The 25,037-nt window shown below is 50.1% G+C and overlaps 2 protein-coding genes across 2 annotated transcripts in view; one reads left to right on the forward strand and one right to left on the reverse strand.

The window, feature by feature from the left end:
* The window catches only part of dynlt2b (dynein light chain Tctex-type 2B), an 832,392-nt gene that overhangs the window by 762,277 nt on the left and 45,078 nt on the right, over positions 1–25,037 (forward strand). The gene's annotated exons all lie outside the window — the stretch shown is intronic.
* On the reverse strand, positions 3,535–20,934 carry LOC140389450 (fibronectin type III domain-containing protein 3B-like). Its single transcript, XM_072473586.1, has 4 exons — positions 20,855–20,934; positions 20,587–20,753; positions 13,689–13,816; positions 3,535–3,959 (listed from the first exon to the last, which is right to left on the reverse strand). The coding sequence occupies exons 1-4, from the start codon at positions 20,932–20,934 to the stop codon at positions 3,648–3,650; spliced, it is 687 nt and encodes a 228-aa protein (XP_072329687.1). The 3' UTR covers positions 3,535–3,647.

The raw sequence follows: 25,037 nt of genomic DNA on the forward strand, positions 1-25,037 counted from the left end.
TCAACCTCCAATTGATTTCACACTTCCTTCATTCACTCCTCCTCTGGAATGAAGCGCATCACCTCTTGCCTTTTAACAATGGGAATGGGAGGTATCTGCTAGTTAATGTCAGATGTGTCCACCTTCCTGTCTGCAGCCGTATTGAGTACTGCACATTGTTAACGCAGCGTCCAGACTGAGCTAAACAAAAATATAAATGTTCTGAAATCACAATTTCCCTCAGGATTCTCCTGGCTTGGTGAATTTTCAGGCAAGCAGTTAAGGAGGAGATAAATAAGCACATGAGGGAGAAAGGAAGAGGAGCTGCCTCAGAGTGAGATGGAGGCAGGTTGAATCGAGGCATCCAAGAAGGGAATGAAGCTGTTATCTGAAAAGGAAGAATGTGAGGGGCTGCGGGGAGAAGTTACGAAGGGAGTTGCTCATTCAGACATGATGGGCTGGATGGCCTGTTTCTGAGCCGTGCATTCTATTTACATCTATGTAAGAACTCCATACCTAACAGCAGTTTGGCAGCACCTTGACTGGCACCCTGTCTTACCCCTGCCTGATCCCTGCATGTCCGTGACCAGACCTGAGAGAGTGGGCTGCATTCTCCGGTCTCCGGCTGCGCATTCCCTGGCCGCCCGCGCCATTCGCTGGTGGCGGCATTCTCTCTTTCCGCCGCTTGTCAGTGGGATTTCCCACGCCTCCGGGAAAAGAGAATCCCGGTGGCCAGAGAATTCCACCCATTAAACCCACCAGGAAAGATTGAACAGGACAGGTCCCCGTTCTCGGGTGACCAACACCGAGATCTTTAAGATTATGAAAGGGTTTGGTCGGGTCAACCTCGAGAAGATATTTCCACTCGTGGGGGAGACCGGAACTAGGGGTCAGAAATATAAGAAAGTCCCTATTAAATTCAATGGGGAATTCAGGAGAATCGCCTTAACCCAGAGAGTGGTGAGGGTGTGGGATTCACTCCCACAGAGAGTGGTGAGGGTGTGGGATTCACTCCCACAGAGAGTGGTTGAGGTGAGTAGTGTAGACACAGTTAAGGGGAAGCTGGGAGAGGAACAGAAGGAAATGTCGATGGGGTGAGATGAAGGATGATGGGAGGAGGCAGAGAGTTCTGATGAAAGGTCATTGATCGGAAACGTGAAGCTTCCTGACCCACTCGGTATTTTCACCATTTTATGTTCTTCTACCAGGGCAGGCTTGACGAGGCCAGGTGACCAACCTCTCTGCTGTAAAATCCTGAGCACAGTTCAGCATCTTTCATTGGCAACGAATGGGAGGAGGAACTGAGGAATTGGATTTTGAGTCAACGGTGGAAGTGTTCCTCATTTTGACACCTGTTCTGCTGGCAAGTCAGCCGGTGGCCGATAACGAGATCGGATGTTTGCGCGCCCTGGAATGGTTGGGCACCGGTTTTGGATGTGACGTGCGCCCCAGCAGGCCGAAGCCTTTCCGTTTCTCTGGTCTCATGCCATCTCTGTGAGTGGGCCAATGCGGTGGACAGAGCAGAAATGAGATAAAGTGCAAATGATCATTTTTTGAACAATAAGAATACAAAGTAGTTTTTTTTTTGGTTTGGTCTCGCGTGGGACTATTAGAGCAGCAGCTTTTGTTGGTGATACACAATATTTGAAGCAGCTACTCACCACAATATGGCCAGAAACAGGTTTTCCTAATTCAGCACCTCATTGCTGTACCAATCGGGGATTGTTTTCCGTACCATACCACACGCACACTGTGAACGCTCCTTCCAAAATGGCCACCAGATTCTAAAATGTCCGGCCTTGCAGATTTTGTTTGAGATTAGTCAATGCAACTCTACATAAAACTAGAAGTAAAAGTAATGTTTTTGTTTCCAAAACTCAGGTTTGGTTTGGTGCGTCTAAATATCACATAATTGGAGATTTTAGCCTTCAATTCTCAGTTACATGAGAACATAAACAGGAAATTGAGGTATTTGTTTTCCCCGCTCCCCCCGTCCCCCCCCCGTCCCCCCCGTCCCCACCGCTGACCTTTGTTGAAGTACCAATAGAAGATCTCCAGTATATTCATCCAAGCAAGAATTCTTTACGCAGGGGTCTAGACAGCTGCCTATCAGCCGGCTGTTCAACCCAAAGGGGAATCACAGGCGGACACATTTTGCCGTCATTCGAAATTGCCCCTGAGCAACCTGACTTGACCATGGCCCACTGGCACCTGGAGCCCTTCCACCTGTCCCACGTCATCCCATTGCTTGATAGTCCCCTCCCCTCCCGAAACCCCAGAGGCACTGAGGCCCATTGTAGCACCTGTCCCAGTTGATCCATTTCTAACTGGGACTTGACCTGGAAAGGTTGTGGATTGCAGCGCGTAAGCGTTACACCAGGGGAGGGAGATGAGCTTTAAAGCAACTCACTGGCAGCTCAAAAGTGGGAAAGGACGAAATGAAAAGGGGGGGGGGGTTTAAAAAATTTGGGAAGTAAATCCACGCCTGCTCCCTATTAAATGGCAGTGTTGAATTTGGCAGTGTCTCAGAGCGGTGACCAAAGGCACAAATGGAGAAGGGAGCAAGTGTTTGAGCTGCAACATTTGGAAAGAGCGGTGGAAGAGAATTCTGATTGGATGAGTGCAATAAGGCACCTTCACAGCAAGCAAATGACGGACAGTGGGGCTGGTAAATACAATGCCAGCAAGTACCGGCTGGCCTGATGGAGGTGGTGGTTGTGGAGACGGGGGGTTGGTGAGGGCGGGTGGGGAATCAGGCTCCCCGGGTGGTGCCCGGGGCACATTTAAAAATAAATCCGGGTGCGCAGTGGTCGATCGGAGGCTGCAGCCTCGTCCTTCAGGGCCCCTCTCTCTCCACGCGGGCCCACCTCTCACAACCGCACCCACGGTGCTATGCTGTAGCTCTCACTTGTGACGTCCACATGAAGGCAGTGAACGCAAGCTTGGCAAAGGGGATCTGCCTTGGCATAATTACAGCAATAAGGCACCCAAATTGCCAGGTAGATTTGAGGTGCCAACATCAGGACTGATTGGGGGCAACGTCCCCCCCTTTTACAGCTAAACTAAATTTGGCGCTCATTGTATTTCCCGCTAACACATCCACGTAAAATAAACAAGCCCAATTTGCCAGCTTTCTGACCAATAGATGCTTCCGGACAATCTGAAGCTTGTTCTCTCTCCTCTCCATCCTACCCTCCCTCCCAGCGTAAATATTTCTTTAAAAAATATATATTTTTATATATATATATAGCTAAAACCTCCAACTGAACCATCAGCTGGGAGAATACTTTAACTCATTCACAGCTCCCTCACCCAGCTGACAACCCAGCTTTAATGAGCGGCCATCTAATGACATGCGGTGAAAGTGTCAAAGTAAGTTCCGGAAAAGGTGCAGAAAGGAGCCACTGTGGCTTTCATTTCGCTTCCCCCCCCCCCTTCCCCCCCCCCCCCTGTTTTGGTTAAAACCCCTGCCGCCCAAACTGGGGCCTGAACCAAAGGAAAAAGGAAAAGGGGAATTTTTTTTAAACCAAACTTAAAAATAAAAGACGATTAATAGAAGTTGAACAGGAATATTTAAATGGTTTTTTGCTGGCACTAGTATTTGGCTAAGTTTATACCTCAAGAATTATATGCGTAATGTTTTTTTTTGTTGCTTTCTTCGTCCTCTGTTACTTCATGATGAAATATTGTAAAACAAAGGCGATGAAAATGGATAAACTGGCGAACCCGGCGAGGATGAGGGCCGCAAACTGTTCGTCGCTGGGCATCGCACTCCTCATTTTGGCCATTTCTGCACCTCGCAGTTCACTGGCGGGAGGGGACTCCTTCCTTCGTAGTGTGAAAATGGCGGAAGAGCTAAAGGGTCCGGTCAACTCTTGCGACACGTCTTGGCAACGACGGCAGGCGCAAACCCGAAAGCGGTAGTCTGTGTTTGTCTGCAGGCCTGAGATCTGGAATGTCGTGTCCTCTCCCTTGTACACCTGCGAGATGGGCCGGGGAAATGAAAACCATAAACAACGGAGAAGATTACAGAGAAGGACGAGGCGATTCAACCCGCGGTGACTGTGCCGAGTACCGGAGCTATTCTAAACAAATTCAATGACCTTGTCCCCCCCCAACGACCTTGGTCCCCCCCCACCACCATAGCCCTGTATCAATCTTCAACCCAGAATCACAGAATCTTTACTGTGCCGAAGGAGGCTATTAGGGCCTATCGAGTCCGCAATGGTTCGCTGATTGAGCATTCTACCTTGTCCCATTCTCCTGTCTGATCCCCTAAGCTTGCCCATTCACTCCTTTGGATTCTCCAAGATGGTTTCAGGAAATCTGGGGCTGGTTTAGCACAGGGCTAAATCGCTGGCTTTTAAAGCAGACCTAGGCAGGCCAGCAGCGCGGTTCAATTCCCGTACCAGCCTCCCCGAACAGGTGCCGGAATGTGGCGACTAGGGGCTTTTCACAGTAACTTTATTTGAAGCCTACTTGTGACAATAAGCGATTTTCATTTCATTCATTTCAAGAAGGCGCTGGAGCGAGGCGACTTCTTACAAGTTGTCCCCAGCATATCCTCTAACTCTATCTTTCACTCTCCTTTTTTTTTTAGAACATACAGAACAGAAGGAGGCCATTCGGCCCATCGAGTCTGTACCAACCCACTTAAGCCCTCATTTCCACCCTATCCCCGTAACCCAATAACCCCTCCTAATCTTCTTTGGACACTAATGGGCAATTTAGCCTGGCCAATCCACCTAACCTGGACTGTGGGAGGAAACCGGAGCACCCGGAGGAAACCCACGCAGGCACGGGGAGAATGTGCGGACCCGGCACAAACAGTGACCCAGCAGGGAATCGAACCTGGGACCCTGGCGCTGTGAAGCCACAGTGTTAACCACTATGCTACTGTGCTGCCCTTCTAAAACTTAATTCCAACTCTTTTAAACTCTCTAACAATGTTCTAATTCAATTACTTACAGATTTAGCCCTACTGCCATCAGACTTTTGAGTGGATCTACCTGGTATTAAGTTGATCTTTTCTCTACACCTTGCTATAACTGTAACATTATATTCTGCAGTCTCTCCTTCCTTCCCTATGTACGGTACACATTGTTTGTACAGCATGCAAGAAACAATACTTTTCACTGTGTACTAATACATGTGACAATAATAAATCAAATCAAATCTTTTCAGAAATCAATATAATCCCCTTTTGAACACCTCGATCCAACCTGCCTCCAGCACCCTCTCAGGGAGTTTGTTGCAGAATCCGACCCCCCCCCCCCCCCCGGGTGAAACAAAGTTTCCTCACATCACTTTTACTCCTTTGGCCCAGTATTTGGAATCTGGGCCCTCCAGTTCTTGAGTGTGAGCAGTGTCTCACTATTTACCCTGTCCATACCCCTCAAGATCCTGAATAACTCCATCAAATCTCCTCTCGTTCTTCTTTTCTCCGAGGAAATCAGTCACGGCCTCTCCAATCCATCCTCATAGCTACAGCTGTTTATCCCAGCAATCATCCCCGTGAGTCTCCTCTGCACTCTCTCCAATACCTTCACATTCGTCCTCAAATATGGCACCCAGAACTGGACATAGTCTCCAGGTGAGGTCTTATACAAGTTCAATCTGATCTCCTCACTCTGGTCTTCAATGCCCCTATTAAAAATATTAAGATACTATGTACTTTATTAACTGCTCCCTCAACATGCTCTGCCATTTTCTTTCTTATCATCTAAAGTACCCAATTCATTTTTTTTTCCAATAAGGGGCAATTTAACGTGGCCAATCCACCTACCCTGAACATCTTTGGGTTGTGGGGGTGAGACCCATGCAGACACGGGGAGAATGTGCAAACTCCACACAGAGTCGGGGCCGGGATCGAACCCGGGTCCTCGGTGCCGTGAGGTGGTAGTGCCAACCACTGCGCCACCATGCCTCCCTTGCCCTACCATTTCCAATGGCTTATGTACATGTACACCAAGGTCCCTCTGTTCCTGCACCTCCTTTAGAGTTTTTCCTTTTATTTTAGACTCTCTCTATATTCATCCTGCCAGAATTCTCTGCATTGAACCTCATCTGCCACTTGTCTGCCCAATCCACCAACATGTTTTGAAGTTCCAGTCTATCCTCATCACAGTTGCCAATCTTCGTATCGTCTGCAAATTTTGAAATCGTGCCCTGAACACCACAGTCTAGGTCAATGAAATAGATCAGGAAGAGCAAGGCTCCCAACAACATTGCCACCCCTGGGGAACACCACGACAAACCTTCCTCCAATCTGAAAAAACATCCATTAACCACTATTCTCTGCTTCCTGTCACTAAATGCTCTTCCTTGCCCTCCCGGTGCACGTACGTTAATCACTCGATTGTTTACTGGTTTGACACAAACAAGCTGTCATAATGCGATGACACATCATTGATCGAGAGTACAGAGTGTGAAATGCTTATTCAGTCCAGCAACACTCCTGCATTGAGAGTACAGAGTGTGAAATGTTTATTCAGTCCAACAACACTCCTGCACTCGGAGACAAAGCGAGGGTGTGCAGTACAGACAATGACAGGGGCTGACTCACAGGGCCAATACAGTGCTCTCACACCTTCTCAAAAGGCTTCTTGTCAATTCTGTGTCCCTCAGCTGAAAATTGCCAGTGACGTAAAGGGACAAATATAATCACTGCAGTGACACTGGGACCTATCTCTCTCTCTCTAGGCTTTTGTGAGTAAAATGGGACATCATTAAAGTGTAATCACTGATCGACACTTCATGCTGAACTCGTCCTTTGTTCAATTCCTGTTATCGAGGCTTGTTGTGAGCTGCTTGCTTTACTTACTCTGAATCAAAGGAGTGTTAGGGACTGGATAACACAATCAGCCAGATAAGCACCTCAAGGTTTTGGAGGAGATTTTAACCCTGTCAACCTTTGTGTTTGTACATCATTCATGCAGTGTCGGTATGACTGGCAGGGCTGGCATTTGCTCCCTACCTCTAGCTGCCCTTGAGAAGGTGATGTTGGCAGCTTCTCTTGAACGCTTTTGGTACAACTGAGGAGCTGGCTCGGCCATGTTGCTGTGAAAGGATGATGTCAGATCAGGCCTCCAGCAGATTGCTCCCCTCTCCATTATTTTAACAAACTTGTTCATTTAACACCAAGCTGAATGTAATGTGAACCATCCCAGCAGCTTTAAACAACAGGTTTATACAGCGAGCGAACTGCAGGTCCGACCCAGGAGTCTAGAAGTGACAAAGCTGGAAGAGGGAGGTCTGCTCATGGACACGACATTGGATGAGGAGCTCACCTTGTCGAGACCACTTCTCCCTAACAGTGGATGCATAGTTACCTTGGAGTTGTGACTTGGGAGCGCTGGGCACTTTGCTGCATAGTCAACCATTGCCAGAATAAGCAGAGCAGTCAGCAACAGGAGGATTGACGCACATTCATGTATCGGTGATACATGTAGATGCAGATAATGAATGGGGCGCGGAACCCTAAATGGAAAAGAAAAACCTCTCTACACGTCCATTCATTGCACCATCTCAATTAAACAAATGTGCTATCAGAGCGGCAAAGATTTACCAGAGTGATAACTGTTGTGTTGTTCACCCTGGGGTAACGCAGATTGCACATGCTGCAATTAACTGATCAAGAATACACCAAACGTTGGTTCAATATAAGATTTATTGAACTCTGGTAACGAAACACACATCTGCCTGTGGGTTGACTCTCTTCTACCCTAAGTAAACTAAAGCTATCTATCTCGACCAGGCTAGCTCTGATCCACATGTTGGAGGTGTTGAATGATTTGTACACCCTGACTGTCACTACAGCTATCACCAGTGGAAAGAGGCAGAGTGCTGATGCCTCCTGTGTTTTATAGGTGTAAGTCCCCCTCTGGTGTCCTGTCTTGTGATTGGTTGTGTTCTGTTCTGTATGTTGATTGGCTCACCTGGGTGTCTGTCACTGCCTGCTTTTACCTCATGATGTGCATGGGTGCATATTATGACAATAACTAAACTCCACACCTTAAAGTTGCAACGAGCACACACTGGGATGGCATTGCCTGGAATTTAGAAAGTTAAAAGGGGGATTTGACTGGAATTTTCAAGCTATTAAGCGGCACAAATGGGATCCATAGATCGTTCTCCCCTGGTCGGGCAACTTAGGACAAGGAGGCAATTAGAGCCAGACCTTTCCAGAGAGATGTTAGCAAACTGGTTTGGAGTGGCAGTGGTTTAATATCGTCCCTAGACATCTGTAGTGGACAATGACACCGTGCAAAACATCGGCACAGCAAATAAAACACTCCGACACTGTTAGAGCCAGAATGGGATGTTCTAATTAACAGCCATTTGTTCAGAAAGCAATATTCATACACCCAGGTCCCACATCTTGGGGCAAGGATCTCCTATCCCCACATCTCCATAATAACCAGTTTTCAAAGTCATTTATTTTTAACTAGCTTCATCTTGGTTTTCAAATCCCTCATTGTCTCACCTCTCCCGATCTCAGTAACTTCCCCCCCGCCCGCCACCATCTCTCGGCTTCTCCAATTTCAGTCTCTTGGGCAGTTGAAAAAAAAAATGAAAATCGCTTATTGTCACAAGTAGGCTTCAAATGAAGTTACTGTGAAAAGCCCCTAGTCGCCACATTCCGGTGCCTGTTCGGGGAGGCTGGTACGGGAATCGAACCGTGCTGCTGGCCTGCCTTGGTCTGCTTTAAAAGCCAGCTATTTAGCCCAGTATGCTAAACCAGCTCCTAAAATGAAATGAAAATCGCTTATTGTCACAAGTAGACTTCAAATGAAGTTACTGTGAAAAGCCCCTAGTCGCCACATTCCGGCGCCTGTTCGGGTACGGGATTCTGATTGCATCCCTTTGACTGTTTCACAGGTGCCTGGGCCCCGAAGCTCTGGCATTTCCTCCTTCAACCTCTCTATCCCTCTTTATCCCTTTAAGATACTCCTTAGAACCTAATCCGTGTTCACCTCTCCTAATGTACCCTCATGCTGCTTTGAAACATCAGCTCAATATCTGAGTGCAGCCTTGCCTGATGTTCAGCACACCCACATCCCAGCTGGTTCATGATCAGGGGCATGAATCTCTGCCTCCTGGGCACTCCAGAGAAATCCTTGTGGTTTGGCTATACTTTCATTCAAACCACGGCCCACCTTGGGGCCAATTTCACAAGAAGACGCCTGGCCCTGAGAAGCTGATTTGAGAATATTGGGGGATGTAATCAATGACGTCGAAGATTAATCTCCTGGGCGCTACTCCGAGCAAAATCCCAGGCAGAAATATCATTGGGGCATTAAAAAGTTGTGAGTTTTAAATGTTCAGAACAGGTTCTTGATTAATGAGGGGATCAGGGGTTATGGGGCGAAGGCAGGAGAATGGGGATGAGAAAAATATCAGCCATGATTGAATGGCGGAGCAGACTCGATGGGCCGAGTGGCCTAATTTTGCTCCTATGTCTTATGGTCTTATGAGCGTTAGTGTTTACACTGCAATAGGAAAATGCTTAGAACGGCCCCCAGGTTCATCCACAATCTGTAAAAGGTAGCTCATCCGACTTCCAACGTTAGGCGATGCAGTGCGTCCCTACTGGACGGGGAAGAGGATGACTTAACATTGGATCGCAAAAGGACTCATTACCCCATTGGGTGTGATTGTCAGTCACATGGCCTCTCTTCCCCCCCCACATTTTCGATATTTTTATATCTGGTGAAGAGAAATGTTCAAAGAAAATGACAAGAAATAATCTCCCGATGATTCTTCTCCAGGGTCGCATATAGGATTGTGCTGGAGAATGATCTTCAATTCCTGCAGACTCCCGGCCAACAGACAGTGAAGAACCAGAACCAGCCAATCAGGTCGCAAAGGGCCCATTCGCCTTCCAATTGGCTATGGGAAAGCGAACCACAAGAGTTGACATGTGGGGAGACCAATGGCAGAAGCAATGTGGGGCAGCGGTTGGGGGGGTTTGAGGGCGTAATGGTTGTAAGTGGGAGGCCTTGTCATAAGACCTCCAGGAATACATCCAACCAGAGGTGACAAGCCAGGTTTGGGGGGTGTTGGTGTCAGGGATTTCAATGCTAGCTTGAGCCTGTGCTGTCAGCACGTTGGGGTTTGAGCAGGCAGGAGTACAAAAAAATGAGGGGCCTGACTCGGGGAAGCAACAAGATCGTTAAATCGTGCCAGAGGCCTCTCGCGAGATTTACGATGCTCGGATCGCCTCGTGATACCTGGCGAGATCTCGCGATCTGGATGTTGCTCTCACTGGGCGAGATCCAGGTTAATATATAGAAATGAATCATTAGGCTCTCTCACATCTGTCAGTGTCCGATTCTCACAAGGCTCGGGAATAAACACCCGCCGCGCCTGGGAGACCTCACCACGGTGCCGGTTAACACTGTTCCACACAAATGTGGACCAGGCGTAACGGCACCTGGGGTGGTCTCCCAGGCCATTGGAGGCCCCCTGGTGGTCGGGTTCTGGGCAGTGTGGTACCCAGGGGGTACTGCCAGACTGGCTGGGGCATCGCCAGGGTGCCAGGCTGGCAGTGCCAAGGTGCCTGGATGCTAGGTTTCCTGCGCCGGGGATCGGGTCTGGGGGTGCCCTGCCCTTAAGAAAGGGGGGCAAGGTGGAGGCTCAAGGACTCCGTAAGAGGTAAGTTGAGGCATTGGGGGTGTGGAAGCCATGATGAGGCGTCCAAGGGGAATCGAAAGATCGGGGTGGCATTTAAAAATGGAGTAAGTAAAGTTTGTGTGGCCTTGGTGGGGTGTTCCTCGCCGAGGCAAAAAAACCCTAACAGAGTCTCGTTTGCTAGCGGGGCAGTTCTCAATGCGCCCAGAACGGGACCCTGTTTTTGGGGCGTTAAATTGAGCCCTAGATTATTATTCTTTTCATATAAACTTTGAGTGTCCATTTCTTTTTACTCCCAATTAAGGGGCAATTTAGCGTGGCCAATCCACCTACCCTGCACACCTTTGGGTTGTGGGGGTGAAACCCACGGGGAGAATGTGCAAACTCCACACGGACAGTGACCCGGGGCCATGATTGAACCTGGGACCTCGGCGCCGTGAGGTAGCAGTGCTAACCCACTGCGCCCTCGATGATGAAGAGAAAATAACGTTTTCCTCAATAAAGGCAGGATTTTTATTTCAGATAGTATATCGGCCTACAATTTGGTTTCTCTGAGCTACTGGGTGTGGATGTTAGACAACCTGTGATAATCTCCCTTCCTTCCCCTCCCCCCCCCCGCCTCCTATTCATAACATCTAGGAACAAGCAAGCAGACATTTCCTTACCCTAAGCGTTGAGGAAACATTTGTCAACAACCTCGGGTAGCTTCCTGGTTCCCAATCATTGTTTACTATTACTAGACAAGCTCTGACGCTGATGAAGGCCTCATGCAGATGCTGTGTCATAGCAACAGGTTCAGCGTGCACTCAAGCGGCACCATAAATACTGTCCACTTTCCCTGGGCCTCTGCAGGCTCATATAGACCTTTCGATCCGGCGTACTGCACGCTGAGGAATTTCAGACACTCTGCCGATGATTCTTTGGCTTCCTGGTTTGATTTGTGTGCCGGTAGACTGTGCGAAAGGAACAGATTTAACCGTCCATTTCTCCTCTCCTGGAGCTATTCTGATAGTTCCACACAAGGGAATAGGAGCGAGGCCATTCAGCCCTTCAACCCAGCTTCACCATTCTGTTCAGGTTGTGGCTGATGTGTACCGCAACTCCACGTACCCACATTTGCTCCACCTTGAAACTGGTATTTATCAAAATTCTATCCGCCCCCATCTGGAAAGGCCCGATCGACGCCCACGACCCAGCGCCCAAAGCCTTTTGATGGAGAGCGTTCCACATTTGCATTACTCTATGTGGAGGAAAATGCTTCCCGATTTAACCCTCCACCGTTTGGCTCTAATTTTAACATTTTGTCCCCCCCCCGCCTTGTTCCCGACTGTCCCAGCGGAAATGTTCCCTTTGCTTCTTCCTGTTGAATTGTTTCAAACACTTCCACCTCAATCTTTCAAAGTAGGAGCGGGTCACCTCAAATTCTTTCCAAATTCATCCTATGAAAGCTTACAGGGTGAATGAGAGTCGGCTGTTTGGAAACTGAAGGCTCTGTAATCCTATACCCGGACGTTCCTCGTTCCTAGTCCCACTCTCGGCTGGCCTGGCTACCTCATTACTGAGTTGAATCTGCAATCTCCCTGATTTGTTGAGCTCAGTACCATTGAACAATCGAAGCTGGTTAAAGTATTGGGCACATTTCGACCTGAATCAATTACATTCAATTTGTGTCATCTTGGTATCGGACATTCCGCCAATATGAACAGTGTCTCGCTATTTACTCTATCAAAACCCTTCATAATTATCGCATAGAACAAGGCCATTCGGTCCATCGTTATTGTTCCTATCATGCTTCCCTGATCAATCTCTGGTGTAAGGAGAAGAGAGGTTGGGGTTCCACCTGGTGACTCTATAACACTGAATGACAGGTTAACTCCCCTTTCACTCTTCTCCCAGGACATTCAAACCCATCCAGTAGCATTTGGAACAGGAGAAGGCCATTCAGCCCCTTGAGCCCCAATTAGATCAGGCTGGTCTGCATCTGGACATCATTTACCTCCGATGCTTCAGTTCCAAATTCCTCCATTTCCTTCAACAGGAAAAACTTATCCACCACATTCTTGAACGTTCCAACTGGATCCAACATCTAGAGCTTCCTGCGAGAGTTCCCAAGTTGGGGGAAATTTCAAGATTGACATGGATATGTTTTTGCTGGATGAGGTGCATCAAAGACTAGAGGTGAATTATGTTGCGGCAAAGGTCCACTTGGATCTCATTGAGTAGAACGGGATTGAGGGACTGAATGGACGTGTCAAAGGATAATGCTCAGCAGGTCAAGGGTGGCACATCGGTTAGCACTGCTCCATCACAGCGCTAGAGACCCGGGTTCAATTCCGGCCTTGGGTGACTGAGTGGAGTTTGCGCGTTCTCCCCGTGTCTGCGTGGGTTTCCTCCGGGTGCTCCAGTTTCCTCCCACAGTCCAAAGATGTACAGGTTAGGTGGATTGGCCATTTTAAATTTCTCCTAAGTGTCCTTAGACGTGCAGGTTAGGTGGGGTTGCAGAAACAGGGCGGGGGAGTGGGTCTAGGTAGAGTGCTTTTTTAGAGGGTTAGCACAGATTCAATGGGCTGAATGGCTTCCTTCTGCATTGTAGGGATTCTGTGGGTTTATAATGAAAGAATTCTTTAAAATCGTAGTTCCATTGGTTACCCCAAATGAGATATTGTTAAGAATAATTTTAACGGCTTTCAAAATTTACCCTACTTATTTGGACGTTAGGTGTCAGAATATCAACAATGTCCAGAAGAACTCTGCCCTCGAGTGGTACCGCAGTGGCCCCTTCAATGGTCACCGGACAGACCCACCCCTTTCAATTGACATCAGGGAATACCTCCCCAACAATAAGTCCATTCGGTTCCACCCTTTCCAATGGCGACTAGGCGATGGGTATCAGAAGAACCCAGCCCACCCCACCAATCGAGCTAAAATTGTGTTCAAGAGAAATGATATGAATGGTACCTCCCAAACCCGAGGGAAATTCAGGACCATTCCCATTGCTCAATGACAAACAGCCCCTCCCCCAACCCCCTCATCCATCCCCCCCCCCCCCACACCCACACCCACCCCTCCGTCCTTACCTGTTTGTAGTCCAGCTCCCTGCCCACAGTGACCTGGAGAATGTAACTCATCGGGTCACCTCTCATTGGGGGCAGTCCTTCCCACGTGACCTCGCAGGCGGTTCCTTCCAACTGAGCGACCCGAGGGGCTGAGACAAACAGAAAACACACAAACGTCAATCAGGACGTTCACTCCGAGCCTGCCGGCCAGCTTGCAGGCTGGCATAGACGGTGCCGGTTGGCTTCTGAAAGCGAATAACAGGTGTTCCCGAAAAAGAGGCGGTTCTTAAAATATCCCTTGGTGTGTGGGTCCCGCTGGCTGGGCCAGCATTTGAAATGAAATGAAATGAAAATCACTTATTGTCCCAAGTAGGCTTTAAATGAAGTTACTGTGAAAAGCCCCTCGTCGCCACATTCCGGCGCCTGTTCTGGGAGGCTGGTACGGGAATCGAACCGTGCTGCTGGCCTGCCTCGGTCTGCTTTCAAAGCCAGCGATTTAGCCCTGTGCATTTGTTAACCATCCTTACTTTCCCTTGAACTGAGAGCCATGCTGGGCCGTTTGAGAGCCAACCACATCGCGATGTGGGTCTGGAGTCACGTGTAGGCCAGACCGGGTCAGGAGGCCAGGTTTCCTTCTTTAAAGGGCATTAATGTAAGCCTACTTGCGACACTAATAAAGATTATTATCGTACTGAACGAGGCGGCTTTTTAAAACAATGGAGGACAGTTTCACCATGGCAATGACGAGTTTTTGTTTCGATATTTTCCAGATTTTGTTACACCAGCTGCTGTGGTGAGGTTTGAACCCACGTTCCCCTAAATCGCCGGGTCACACACCCAGTGCCATTAGCCCAACACCAGCGTTGTCATCATTCTGCAGGGAAGGAGAAAAGCTGCATTTGTATAGCGCCTTTCATGATTCCAGAATGCTTCATTGTGCCCCATGAGCATCGAGGTACTTTGGAGGGGCCGTCACTGTGGTAGAATCGAAGGCGTGGCAGCACAGCAAGATCCCAGAAACACCTTGGCGTTGATTGATGGATATATAGGTCAGGTCACTGGGGAGAACGCCCCTGCTCTTCCTCACGTTAGTGCCATACTTGACTTCTATCTGAGGTGGGGGCCTCCGTTTAACATATCATCAATGGGGCACCACCACCAACAGTGCAGCCCTCCCTCAGACCAGAGCCCAGAGCACCAGCAGGTCACCGGAGTGGGCCTGGAACCCGCAACCTTCTGGGCCAGAGGCAAGACGTTGCCTCCTGCTGAGCCATGGCTGACACTATTCCCAGAAACTAGCACCATGTTGCTGATGTAGGTGGGCTTGGGCAGGAGGGGTGGGGAGGTGGGGTTTGTTGTTCAAAGTGTTTTTGCAGATTTGCAAAGCTGTGTAAATCTAGTTGTGGCGAGGGATTTCTGTAACAATGCGGCCTGGGCAAATGCAATCACCCAGGTAATTAAACCCTAAACACGGTACTCAGGTGTCTGAGGCAGGTATCAGGTATTGGCAGGGTACAGTCTGTTCAAATGTTGGCCGTTCATGTTTACAAACCTTGGACAAATCCAGCCCTGGTTGACAGAGTCAACATTTCCTCTCTCCCTCAGCCTCTGTCACTCTTGGTGTCTCGCTCTGCCTAGCCATCTGACTGCAACGTAGAAGGGGTTACTCTTAAGCTAAAGGGCTGAGACAGCTATGAGCACACAGTCCCGGGGTCTCCACATGGTCAGGAACACAGTTCATGGTCTCCACCGGGACAAGAACGCAATCCCGGGTTTCCACAGGGACAGGAACACAGTTCCGGGTCTCCTCAGGGACAGGAACACAGTTCCGGGTCTCCTCAGGGACAGGAACACAGTCCCGGGTTTCTACAGGGACAGGAACACAGTCCCGGGCCTCCTCAGGGACAGGAACACAGTTCCGGGTCTCCTCAGGGACGGGTACACAGTCCCGGGTCTCCACACAGTCAGGAACACAGTCCCGGGCCTCCTCAGAGACAGGAACACAGTTCCGGGTTTCCACAGGGACAGGAACATAGTCCCGGGTCTGCTCAGAGACAGGAACACAGTCCCGGGTCTCCTCGGAGACAGGAACACAGTCTCGGATTTCCTCAGAGACAGGAACACAGTTTCGGGTTTCCTCAGGGACAGGAACACAGTCCCGGGTTTCCACAGGGACAGGAACACAGTCCTGGGTCTCCTCAGAGACAGGAACACAGTCCCGGGTTTCCTCAGAGACAGGAACATATTTCCGGGTTTCCACAGGGACAGGAACACAGTCCCGGGTCTCCTCAGAGACAGGAACACAGTCCCGGGTCTCCTCAGAGACAGGAACACAGTCCCGGCTCTCCTCAGAGACAGGAACACAGTTGCGGGTTTCCACAGGGACAGGAACATAGTCCCGGGTTTCCACAGGGACAGGAACACAGTTCCGGGTCTCCACAGGGACAGGAACACAGTCCCGGGTTTCCACAGGCTCAGGGACACAGTCCCGGGTCTCCACACGGTCAGGAGCACAGTCCCGGGTCTCCACACGGTCAGGAACACAGTCCCGGGTCTCCACACGGTCAGGAACACAGTCCCGGGTCTCCACACGGTCAGGAACACAGTTCCGGATCTCCTCAGAGACAGGAACACCGTCCCGGGTCTCTATGTGGTCAGGAACATAATCCCGAGTTTCCACAGGGACAGGAACACAGTCCCGGGTTTCCACCGGGACAGGAACACAGTTCCGGGACTCCTCAGGGACAGGAACACCGTTCCGGGTCTCCTCAGGGATAGGAACACAGTCCCGGGTTTCCACAGGGACAGGAACACCGTCCCGGGTCTCCATGCGGTCAGGAACACAATCCCAGGTTTCCACAGGGGCAGGAACACAGTCCCGGATCTCCACACGGTCAGGAACACAGTCCCGGGTTTCCACAGGGACAGGAACACAGTCCTGGGTCTCCACACGGTTAGGAACACAGACCCTGGTCTCCACACGGTCAGGAACACAGACCCGGGTTTCCACAAGACAGGAACACAGTCCCGGGTTTCCACAGGGACAGGAACACAGTCCCGGGTTTCCACCGGGACAGGAATACAGTTCCGGGTCTCCTCAGGGACAGGAACACAGTCCCGGGTTTCCACAGGGACAGGAACACAGTTCCGGGTTTCCTCAGGGACAGGAACACAGTCCCGGGTTTCCACAGGGACAGGAACACAGTTCCGGGTCTCCACAGAGACAGGAACACAGTCCCGGGTTTCCACCGGGACAGGAACACAGTTCCGGGACTCCTCAGGGACAGGAACACCGTTCCGGGTCTCCTCAGGAACAGGAACACAGTCCCGGGTTTCCACAGGGACAGGAACACTGTCCCGGGTCTCCATGCGGTCAGGAACACAATCCCAGGTTTCCACAGGGGCAGGAACAAAGTCCCGGATCTCCACACGGTCAGGAACACAGTCCCGGGTTTCCACAGGGACAGGAACACAGTCCTGGGTCTCCACACGGTCAGGAACACAGACCCTGGTCTCCACACGGTCAGGAACACAGTCCCGGGTTTCCACAAGACAGGAACACAGTCCCGGGTTTCCACAGGGACAGGAACACAGTCCCGGGTTTCCACAGGGACAGGAACACAGTCCCGGGTTTCCACAGGGACAGGAATACAGTTCCGGGTTTCCACAGGGACAGGAACACAGTCCCGGGTTTCCACAGGGACAGGAACACATTTCCGGGTCTCCACAGGGACAGGAACACAGTCCCGGGTTTCCACAGGCTCAGGGACACAGTCCCGGGTCTCCACACGGTCAGGAGCACAGTCCCGGGTCTCCACACGGTCAGGAACACAGTCCCGGGTCTCCACACGGTCAGGAACACAGTTCCGGATCTCCTCAGAGACAGGAACACCGTCCCGGGTCTCTATGTGGTCAGGAACATAATCCCGAGTTTCCACAGGGACAGGAACACAGTCCCGGGTTTCCACCGGGACAGGAACACAGTTCCGGGACTCCTCAGGGACAGGAACACCGTTCCGGGTCTCCTCAGGGATAGGAACACAGTCCCGGGTTTCCACAGGGACAGGAACACCGTCCCGGGTCTCCATGCGGTCAGGAACACAATCCCAGGTTTCCACAGGGGCAGGAACACAGTCCCGGATCTCCATAGGTCAGGAACACAGTCCCGGGTTTCCACAGGGACAGGAACACAGTCCTGGGTCTCCACACGGTTAGGAACACAGACCCTGGTCTCCACACGGTCAGGAACACAGACCCGGGTTTCCACAAGACAGGAACACAGTCCCGGGTTTCCACAGGGACAGGAACACAGTCCCGGGTTTCCACAGGGACAGGAATACAGTTCCGGGTCTCCTCAGGGACAGGAACACAGTCCCGGGTTTCCACAGGGACAGGAACACAGTTCCGGGTCTCCTCAGGGACAGGAACACAGTCCCGGGTTTCCACAGGGACAGGAACACAGTTCCGGGTCTCCACAGAGACAGGAACACAGTCCCGGGTTTCCACCGGGACAGGAACACAGTTCCGGGACTCCTCAGGGACAGGAACACCGTTCCGGGTCTCCTCAGGAACAGGAACACAGTCCCGGGTTTCCACAGGGACAGGAACACTGTCCCGGGTCTCCATGCGGTCAGGAACACAATCCCAGGTTTCCACAGGGGCAGGAACAAAGTCCCGGATCTCCACACGGTCAGGAACACAGTCCCGGGTTTCCACAGGGACAGGAACACAGTCCTGGGTCTCCACACGGTCAGGAACACAGACCCTGGTCTCCACACGGTCAGGAACACAGTCCCGGGTTTCCACAAGACAGGAACACAGTCCCGGGTTTCCACAGGGACAGGAACACAGTCCCGGGTTTCCACAGGGACAGGAACACAGTCCCGGGTTTCCACAGGGACAGGAATACAGTTCCGGGTTTCCACAGGGACAGGAACACAGTCCCGGGTTTCCACAGGGACAGGAACACAGTCCCGGGTTTCCACAGGGACAGGAATACAGTTCCGGGTCTCCTCAGGGACAGAAACACAATCCCGGGTTTCCACAGGGGCAGGAACACAGTCCCGGGTTTCCTCAGAGTCAGGAATACAGTCCCGGATTCCCACAGCGACAGGAACACCGTCCCGGGTGTCCATGCGGTCAGGAACACAATCCCGGGTTTCTACAGGGGTAGGAACACAGTTCCGGGTCTCCACATGGACAGGAACACAGTCCCGGATTTCCACAGGGACAGGAACACAGTCCCGGGTCTCCTTGCGGTCAGGAACACAGTCTCGGGTCTTCAGTGGGTAGCACTGTTGCTTCACAGGGTCAGGGACGGGAGGCAGTGGTATAGTGGTATTGTCACTGGGCTCGTAATCCAGAGACCCAGGGTAATTCTCTGGGGGCCTGGGTTCAAATACCACCACTGTGCATGGTGGAATGTGACATTCAATTTGGTGGGCAGCATGGTTGCACAGTGGTTAGCACTGTTGGTTGACAGCTCCAGGGACCCGGGTTCGATTCCCCGCTGGGTCACTATCTGTGTGGAGTCTGCACGTTCTCCCCGTGTCTGCGTGGGTTTCCTCCGGGTGCTCCGGTTTCCTCCCACAATGCAAAGATGTGCAGGTTACGTGGATTGGCCGTGCTACATTGCCCCTTAGTGTCCAAAAACAATTAGGTGGGGTTACAGGGATAGGGTGGAGGTGTGGGGATATGGTGGAGCTATGCGCTTCGGTCGGGTGCTCTTTCCAAGGGCCGGTGCAGACTCGATGGGCCGAATGGCCTCCTTCTGCACTGGAAATTCTATGATATGATTCGATGTGCTTGTTAGGGGAATGGGACATTCTGAACTCTCCCTCAGTGTACCCGAACACGCGCCGGAGTGTGGCGACTAGGTGCTTTTCACAGTAACTTCATTGCAGTGGTGATGTAAGCCTACCTGTGAAGATAAAGATTATTTTTTTTTAAAGTGCATGCTTTGGCAATTACAAGCTAATTGCCTTATGAAAGACAGGCGATGGTTATTAGCTTAACCTCCAAAAGAGTATAAATGGACACAGCTGGAACAGTTGGGTGGGAGGATCGAAAGGACCTTGTATCTCTGCTGAGCTGTGAGCAGAATAAACTTGCTGAAGGTAAAAGCAAGCTGCTGCATTATTCGTCCATCATACATCAACATTTCTTATTAACAGGACAGGGATGACCACATAAGCATTGCCCGCAGAGTCTCCTTGCTACTTGGCAATGAGGAGCAAGTTTAGCAAAGCACTCTATGTCTATCTTATGCAGAAATAATCTCATTAATCTAATCCCACTTTGGATGAGCACCAACATTCTCCTTTCTCGCTGGCAGGGTGAACGGATCGGAAAATCCCGGCCATAAGCAGCTGAACCCCACGGTGCTTAAATTAATTCCAAACTTGACTTCACCCCAATTATTTCCCATTCAACCTCATTCTTCATTGAGTTGTCAAAATACCTGCCCGTTCTTAATTACATAGAATGTACAGCACATAAACAGGCCATTCGGCCCAACTGGTCCATTCGTCACACCAACCTCCCCTCATCCTGGTTCGCCTCACCCTATCAACATAGCCTTCTGGTCTTTTACCCTGTTGTGTTTCTGTAGCTACCTTTAAATTGTCCTTTACTGTTCCTTTCAACCACTTCCTGTGGTGGTGAGTTCCACACCCTCACCACTCGCTCGGTTAAGGAGGTTCCTCCTGAATCCCTTGCTGTATTTTTCAGTGACTATCTTATGTTGACAGCCCCTAGCTTTAGAGCCCCCCTTTCCCCCCCTCCAAAACGAAGGAATATTTGACCTACATTTACCCTGTCGAGCACATTCCAAATTTTACGGAGGCCTGTGTCAGCCCAGCCTTTTCTTATCTGGAGAAATGAGCCCCAGACTGTTGGCTCTATAAACACGGAGACTGACCTTTGACGGCAGGGGGGACTAGTTTGGTTGTGTTGAACACATGGACCTCGGAGAAGGGCCCCTCCCCGGCGTCACTGAGTGCCTGGATTCGGAAGCTGTAACCCGTGGACTCCGTTAGTCTCTGCACCTTGTATGTGTGGCTCGGTCCTCTATAGATTGGAATAAACCTGAGGAGGCAAAAACAGAAATAACTTGAGTGGGAGAAGATAGTAATCGCCATGGCAACATCCACATAGCATTGGCATATTTCAAATCACGCTTCCCGAACTTTCCTGTCGGTGCTACCTGGCTTCCTGTTGATACGTTTTTGAAGCTTTCTTTTGAAGCTGTTGTAATTCCTGAGTTCATCTTAACTCTGGGTTTGGCCCATGGTAATTGCACACACCTCCCAGCAAGTTCCCACCATTTTCTCACAATGCATCCTTTGTTTCTTCCAGCTGCATTTTTTTTTCTCAGTAACTGTAAATTCTAATGTCCAAAATAAGGGCTGAAACAAGTTGAAAAACTTTTACTTGAAAAAAAGATGTATTTCGCAATGCCACCCAATTATAAAATTGGTTAGCTTTTGTGCCTTTATTTAAAAGAAAATCTTTTGCATGTCTCTACGCCTCCCAGAAGGCTGGGCTTCAAGTAGTTATTCTTGTTCACATCTGGAATCTCCATTTGGAATATGCAGTCGTCGGATCATACAGCATCCTTAAAAGTGGCAGCACAGGTGGAAATGGTGGTAAAGAAGGCATATGGCATGCTTGCCTTCATAGGACGGGGTATCGAGTATAAAAGCTCGAAAATTATGTTACAATTATATAGAACGTTGGTTAGGCCACATTTGGAATACTACTACTACTACTATTAATAATAATCACTTATTGTCACAAGTAGGCTTCAATGAAGTTACTGTGAAAAGCCCCTAGCCGCCACATTCCGGCGCCTGTTCGGGGAGGCCGGTAAGGGAATTGAACCCACACTGCTGGCATTGTTCTGCATTATAAGCCAGCTGTTTAGCCCACTGTGCTAAACCTACTGTGTCCAATTCTGGACACCGCACTAATAATAATAATAATAATAATAATAATCGCTTATTGTCACAAGTAGGCTTCAATGAAGTTACTGTGAAAAGCTCCTAGTCGTCACATCCCGGCGCCTGTTCGGGGAGGCCGGTACGGGAATTTAGCCCCCGCTGCTGGCCTTGTTCTGCATTACAAGCCAGCTGTTCAGCCCACTGTGCTAAACACACCTCTGGTTTAGGCTAAATCAGTACCAGAAGGACGTGGAGGCTTTGGAGAGAGTACAGAAAAGGTTTACCAGGATGTTGCCTGGTATGGAGGGTATTAGCTATGTGGAGAGATTGAATAAACTGGGATAATTCTCCCCAGAGAGACGGAGGCTGAGGGGCGACCTGACAGAAGTTTATAAAATTATTCGGGATATAGATAGGGAACAATTGGAGGATTTTTCCCAGGGCAGAAATGACAATTACAAGGGGCACAGGTTCAAGGTGAGGGGGGAAAGGTTCAGTGGAGATGTGCGGGGGAAGTTTTTTACACCGAGGGTGGTGGTGGCCTGGAATGCACGGCCCAGTGAGGTGATTGAGGCAGATACGTTAGCGACCTTTAAGACTTATCTGGATAGGCACATGAACAGCGGAGTGTAGAAAGCTACAGGCGGTTGGTCTACATAGGACACGTGATCGGCGCATGCTTGGAGGGCCAATGGGCCTGTTCCTGTGCTGTATTTTTCTTTGGTCTTCAGCACAGAAAAGGCCATTCGGCCCATCCCCTCTGTGCCAGTCAAAAACAATCACCACCTAACCATTCCAATCCCATTTTCCAACACTTGGTTCATAGCCTTGTATGCCCTGGGATTGCAAGTGCAAATCTAAATCCTTCTTAAATGTCTTACAACACCAGGTTAAAGTCCAACAAGTTTGTTTCAAACACTAGCTTTCGGAGCACTGCTCCTTCCTCAGGTGAAGATGAACATCTTGCCAAGGTCATCCCCACACCCCCACTACTTGCCTTCAAGCAACCGCGCAACCTCAAACAAACCATTGTTTGCAGCAAACGACCCAGCCTTCAGAACAGTGACCAAAACACCACACAACCCTGCCATGGCAATCTCGGCAAGACGTGCCAGATCATCGACATGGATACCACCATTACACGTGAGAACACCATCCAACAAGTACGCGGTACATACTCGTGCGACTCGGCCAATGTTGTCTACCTCATACGCTGCAGGAAAGGATGTCCCGAAGCGTGGTACATTGGCGAGACCATGCAGACGCTGCGATAACGAATGAACGGACACCGCGCGACAATCACCAGGCAGGAATGTTCCCTTCCAGTCGGGAAACACTTCAGCAGTCAAGGGCTTTCAGCCTCTGATCTCCGGGTAAGCGTTCTCCAAGGCGGCCTTCAGGACCCGCGACAACGCAGAATCGCCGAGCAGAAGCTTATAGCCAAGTTCCGCACACATGAGTGCGGCCTCAACCGGGACCTGGGATTCATGTCGCATTACATTCATCCCCCACCATCTGGCCTGGGCTTGCAAAATCCTACCAACTGTCCTCGTTTGAGACAATTCACACCTCTTTAACCTGGGGTTACCCCTATCTCTGGATCTGTAAAGACTTAATTACTTCAAATGCTCGCATTCCAAGCATTGTCCGGCATCTTTGAATTTGTCTATATATATGGTTCTGGAACATACCTCTTCATTCACCTGAGGAAGGAGCAGCGCTCCGAAAGCTAGTGACATCGAAACAAACCTGTTGGACTTTAACCTGGTGTTGTAAGACTTCTTACTGTGCTCACCCCAGTCCAACGCCGGCATCGCCGCATAATAATTTTGAAAAACAAGAAGATAAATTTCAAAAGTACACGCTGAGTTTTAAAAAAAAAAGAGGTTGTGTCTTTGTAAAAGTGTGAGGAGAAATGGCTGATCCTAATTCTACATCTATGTCAGCTTTTGTTTTTATGTTCTTTGAACTTCAGGAAATGGTTAAGTTGATCGAGGGAGTGAGGACAGAGGGAGAGGGGTTTGAGGATGAGAGAGAAAGGGGATACGGGATGAATGAATGAAGGGGAGAAGACATGAGTGAGAGAAAGAAAGAGTAAAGGGTAAGAGATGAGCAACAGAGCGTGAGCACTTGATCTTTTCAATGGTCTCATTTTCAAAAATTAAGTTGTGTTCTGAATCCAAATGGTCAGATCTACATTTATTGACAGTTAGAAAAGGTCAATAATAACAGCTTATCCTGAGAGAGGCTTTAATTGCAAAAATCCAGGAGATTGTGCAAGGCGGAGAATAGCAAGACAGAACTGGAGAGAAAGGCAGGTTGCACCTTTCCTCATTTGAATTCAGTTTTCTTTTTGAGAAGTTGAATTTTGGAAGCAAACAAAGACTGGGGGCCTGAATCTCCGGCTGCGTTGGGCGTAACGTGGCAGGACGATCCCGGGAGATGCCTCCAGCAAGCTCCCCGACAGCCTCCACGCCTCCCGGGATTCTCCGACACATCGCGAGGCGTCAGAGCGGGAAACCCGGCCAAGTGGACTTGACCGAATGACGCTCGTGGAAGTTGGTCGTAAACCTACTTACGACCTGCCTGCCCGGGATGCACTGGTTTCCCGCGATTCACCGGCCTCCCCAGGGAGGCTACAGCCGGGTGCCGATCAGTGGGCCAGGTGGAACGGCACCCAGGGGGTCTCCCAAACGCAGGGAGGCTCTCTCCCACCCCCCCCCCCCCCCCGTGTGGGCACCTTGACACTGCCAAGGTCTCTGGGGGGCACTGCCAAACCGGCCAAACCATGCCCATGAAATGAAGGTAGAGGGGAGAGGTTTGAAGGGTGGGAGAGTGCAGGGAAGGTAAGTAGGGGCCTCTGGGAAGTTGGGGGGGGGGGTGATGGATGGGGGTCCTGGAACGGAGGGGGGTGTTGTAAGGAGGCTTGAGAGGGGGAGAGTTGAACAAAAAAGTGGTTCAAAGAGGCCGGGTTGACAGAAGTGTGATTGAAATTGAGAGCGAAGGAAGGTTGAGAGAGGGAGTGGCTGAAATGGCGGTGAAGAGAATGGAACTGGTGGTGGGGGGCGGGGGGGCAAGAGGTTGCGAAATGGAAAGAGAAATAAAGAAGGAAGCTGAGAAGGGAAGAAGTGGGGTGAAAGGTTAGGAGGAGGAAACGAGGGATGAGGAAGAAATTCAGGAAAGTGGATTTAGATCAGCCGTGATCTTATTAAATGATAGAGCAGGCTCGAAGGGCCGAATGGCCTCCTCCTGTTCCTATTTCTTAGGGAATGGAAGGAGGAAGGATTGAGGAGAAAGTGTATAGGAAGAAGGGAGAGTAGAAGAACAGGTCGGGATGGGGGGGGGGGGGGGGGGGGAAGGGTGGAAAACACGATCTGAAAGTGGACAGGAGACTTCACCAAGGGCATAAACTGATAAACACAGTCTTTCC

The sequence above is a fragment of the Scyliorhinus torazame genome, chromosome 14 (genome assembly GCF_047496885.1).
Source record: "Scyliorhinus torazame isolate Kashiwa2021f chromosome 14, sScyTor2.1, whole genome shotgun sequence".
NCBI classification, from domain to species: Eukaryota; Metazoa; Chordata; class Chondrichthyes; order Carcharhiniformes; family Scyliorhinidae; genus Scyliorhinus; species Scyliorhinus torazame.